This window comes from Aptenodytes forsteri, unplaced genomic scaffold (genome assembly GCF_000699145.1).
Source record: "Aptenodytes forsteri isolate BGI_AS27 unplaced genomic scaffold, ASM69914v1 Scaffold152, whole genome shotgun sequence".
NCBI lineage: Eukaryota > Metazoa > Chordata > Aves > Sphenisciformes > Spheniscidae > Aptenodytes > Aptenodytes forsteri.
Genome location: NW_008795937.1, coordinates 52,582 through 55,116, shown reverse-complemented (window position 1 = coordinate 55,116; position 2,535 = coordinate 52,582). Strand labels below are relative to the sequence as shown.

Sequence of the window (2,535 nt, the reverse complement as noted above, 5' to 3'; positions counted from 1 at the left end):
CAACCCCAACCCCAACCACAACCCCAACCCAACCCACAGGAGACGGGGGATCCAACCAAACCAACCCCCGGGACCCAGGGGGGATGGAGACCGCCAACCAAACCCAACCCAACCCAACCACAACCACAACCAACATCCGGCAACCAAGAATTTGGGAAGGTGCCACCAACCCAACCCTTGAATACATCAGGGGACCCAGGAGTCCGGGGATGGAGCCCCAGCCCCACCCGTAGCCCTTCAGGGGGCCCAGGTGTCCGGGCACCCCTCACCTTTGCTCTTGTTCCTCATGGCCGACTTGAGCAGAGCAGCCTTGAGGGCGGCCTTGGTGTCGTCGGAGATGGCGCCGTCCCGCTTGGGCGCCACGGGGGCCCCCGGCTCCGCCTTCACCCGGGGAGAGTCCATTGGGCAGTCAGGGGCAGGGGCGGGGCCAGGGCTCGGCATGTCCACGTCGGCGCAGGGCCAGGCCGGGCCAACACTGGCCACCGTGGCATTGGGCACATTGACATTGCCTGCATTGACATTGGCCATGGCGGCATTGACGTTGGCCATGGCGGCGTTGGCCATGTTGACGTTGCTGTTGGCCATGGTGGCGCTGATGTTGGCCATGGCAGCGTTGGCCCTGTTGACACCGGCCATACTGACGTTGGCCACGTTGACGTTGGCCATGGCAGCACCGGCCACGTTGACACCGGCATTGGCCACGTTGACACTGGAGTTGCCTATGCTGACAGCGGCCATGTTGACGTTGGCCATGTTGACAGTGGAGCTGGCCGCGTTGGCATTGGCCACGTTGACATTGGCGTTGGCCATGTTGACGCTTGTGTTAGCCAGGTTGACATTGCCCACGTTGACGTTAGTTGCGTTGACGCCGACGTTGGCCGCGTTGATATCGCCCATGGGGACGTTAACGTTGGCCATGGCACCGTTGGCCACGTTGACACCAACACCGGCCCCGCTGGCTGCGCTTTCGGCGCTGCCGGCCGGGGCGAAGGCAATTTGCCGCCGGATACCGTCGCGGCGGGCGTGGAAGTCGGCAATCTCAGCCACGATGGCCGCCTTGATCTCCTCCTTGGTGAGTGCCCGACGGTCGAAGGCGAAGTCGAAGGCGGGAACGCACTCGGGCTCGTCCTCGGGGTCGTGGTACTTGGCCAAAAACGGGTGCCGCAGCGCCTCGGCCACCCCCACTCGCTCCCGCGGGTCGAAGCGCAGCATCCGACCCACGACCCAACAGCGCCAGCGCCGCCGGCTCGGCATCGCCGAAGAGGCTCTCCCAAGGCACCGCCGGCCGTGGCGGCAGGCTCTGCACGTACGCCCGCACCCGTTCGGCGCCGATGGCGACCCAACAGCGCCAGCGCCGCCGGCTCGGCATCGCCGAAGAGGCTCTCCCAAGGCACCGCCGGCCGTGGCGGCAGGCTCTGCACGTACGCCCGCACCCGTTCGGCGCCGATGGCATGACGGTGGCTGGCGGCGTTCCCAGCACCGGCCTGATTAGCTGCAGCGAGCTGGTGGACGTAGTTCCTGCCGGGGAAGAGCTGCCGGCGACCCAACATCTCGGCGAAGATGCACCCAACCGACCACATGTCGATGGCGCGGGTGTAGCGGTGGAGCGAGAGCAGCAGCTCCGGCGCCCGGTACCAGCGGGTGGCCACGTACTCGGTGAGGAAGGCCTTGGCGTGCCGCGGGTCAGCCCCCAGCCCCCGGGCCATGCCGAAGTCGCCGATCTTCAGCTCGCAGTTCTCGTTCACCAAGAGATTGCTCGGCTTCAGGTCGCGGTGGAGGACGTTGGCCGAGTGGATGTACTTGAGGCCCCGCAGGAGCTGGTAGAGGAAGTAGCGGACGTGTTCCAGTGTCAACGGCTGCGCCGAGTGGATGATCTGGTGGAGGTCGCTCTCCATCAGGTCCAGCACCACGTAGCTGCAGGCAGGAAGGGGGACCCAGGCGTCCGGGAACGGCTGGAGACGTCCCCATGGGCACCACCCCCGCCCTGCGAACCCGGGTGGGCTCCATCCCGTGTGTCCCGCTGCCCCCCAAGAGGATCCAGGTGTCCGGGGGGGGGGAGGCTGGGAACGTCCCTACGGGGGCCACCACCACCCAATGTCCCCAACTGGGCTCCATCCCACGCGTTCTCCTGCCTCACAAGAGCACCCAGGAGGGGATGGAGACGTCCCTGTGGGGGCCACCACCACCTGATGGACCCAGGCGTCTGGGGGGGAGGTTGGCGGGGGACCCAGGTGTCCGGGGCACGCACACGGAGCGGAACTCGCCGTAAGGGACAGTGGGCTTGAGGATGTCCTTGATGCCGATGATGTTGTCGTGCTTGAAGTGCTTGAGGATCTTCAGCTCCCGCAGGGTCCGCTTGGCGTTGGTCACCACGTCGAAGGCGTTGGGGATCTTCTTGATGGCCACCTGCTGGCCTGACGTCCCGCGGACCCAGGCATCGGGGGGGGGGCTCGTCACCTGCCCCGGCGTCCCCCCGGGTGCCCACCCAAGCACCCAGAAAGGACCCGGGCGGCCGGGAAACCCCCACCCAACGGG

General features: G+C 66.8%; 1 protein-coding gene across 1 annotated transcript; it reads right to left on the bottom strand.

Moving 5' to 3' along the window:
- Positions 1 to 237: 237 nt before the first annotated feature.
- On the bottom strand, positions 238 to 2,416 carry MAPK7 (mitogen-activated protein kinase 7). Its single transcript, XM_009285150.2, has 3 exons — positions 2,249 to 2,416; positions 1,343 to 1,914; positions 238 to 1,220 (listed from the first exon to the last, which is right to left on the bottom strand). Exons 2-3 carry the CDS (start codon positions 1,893 to 1,895, stop codon positions 238 to 240), a joined length of 1,536 nt encoding a protein of 511 aa, XP_009283425.1. The 5' UTR covers positions 1,896 to 1,914; positions 2,249 to 2,416.
- Between the last annotated feature and the right edge of the window lie 119 nt (positions 2,417 to 2,535).

What these genes read in the sequence shown, in the direction of transcription:
- MAPK7 (XM_009285150.2), bottom strand. Translation starts at nt 1,895, where the DNA reads ATGGAGAGCGACCTCCACCAGATCATCCACTCGGCGCAGCCGTTGACA. An exon ending in GCCGGCGGCGCTGGCGCTGT is followed by an intron (nt 1,221 to 1,342) that starts TGGGTCGCCATC and finishes GCTGTTGGGTCG; the next exon opens with TGGGTCGGATGCTGCGCTTC.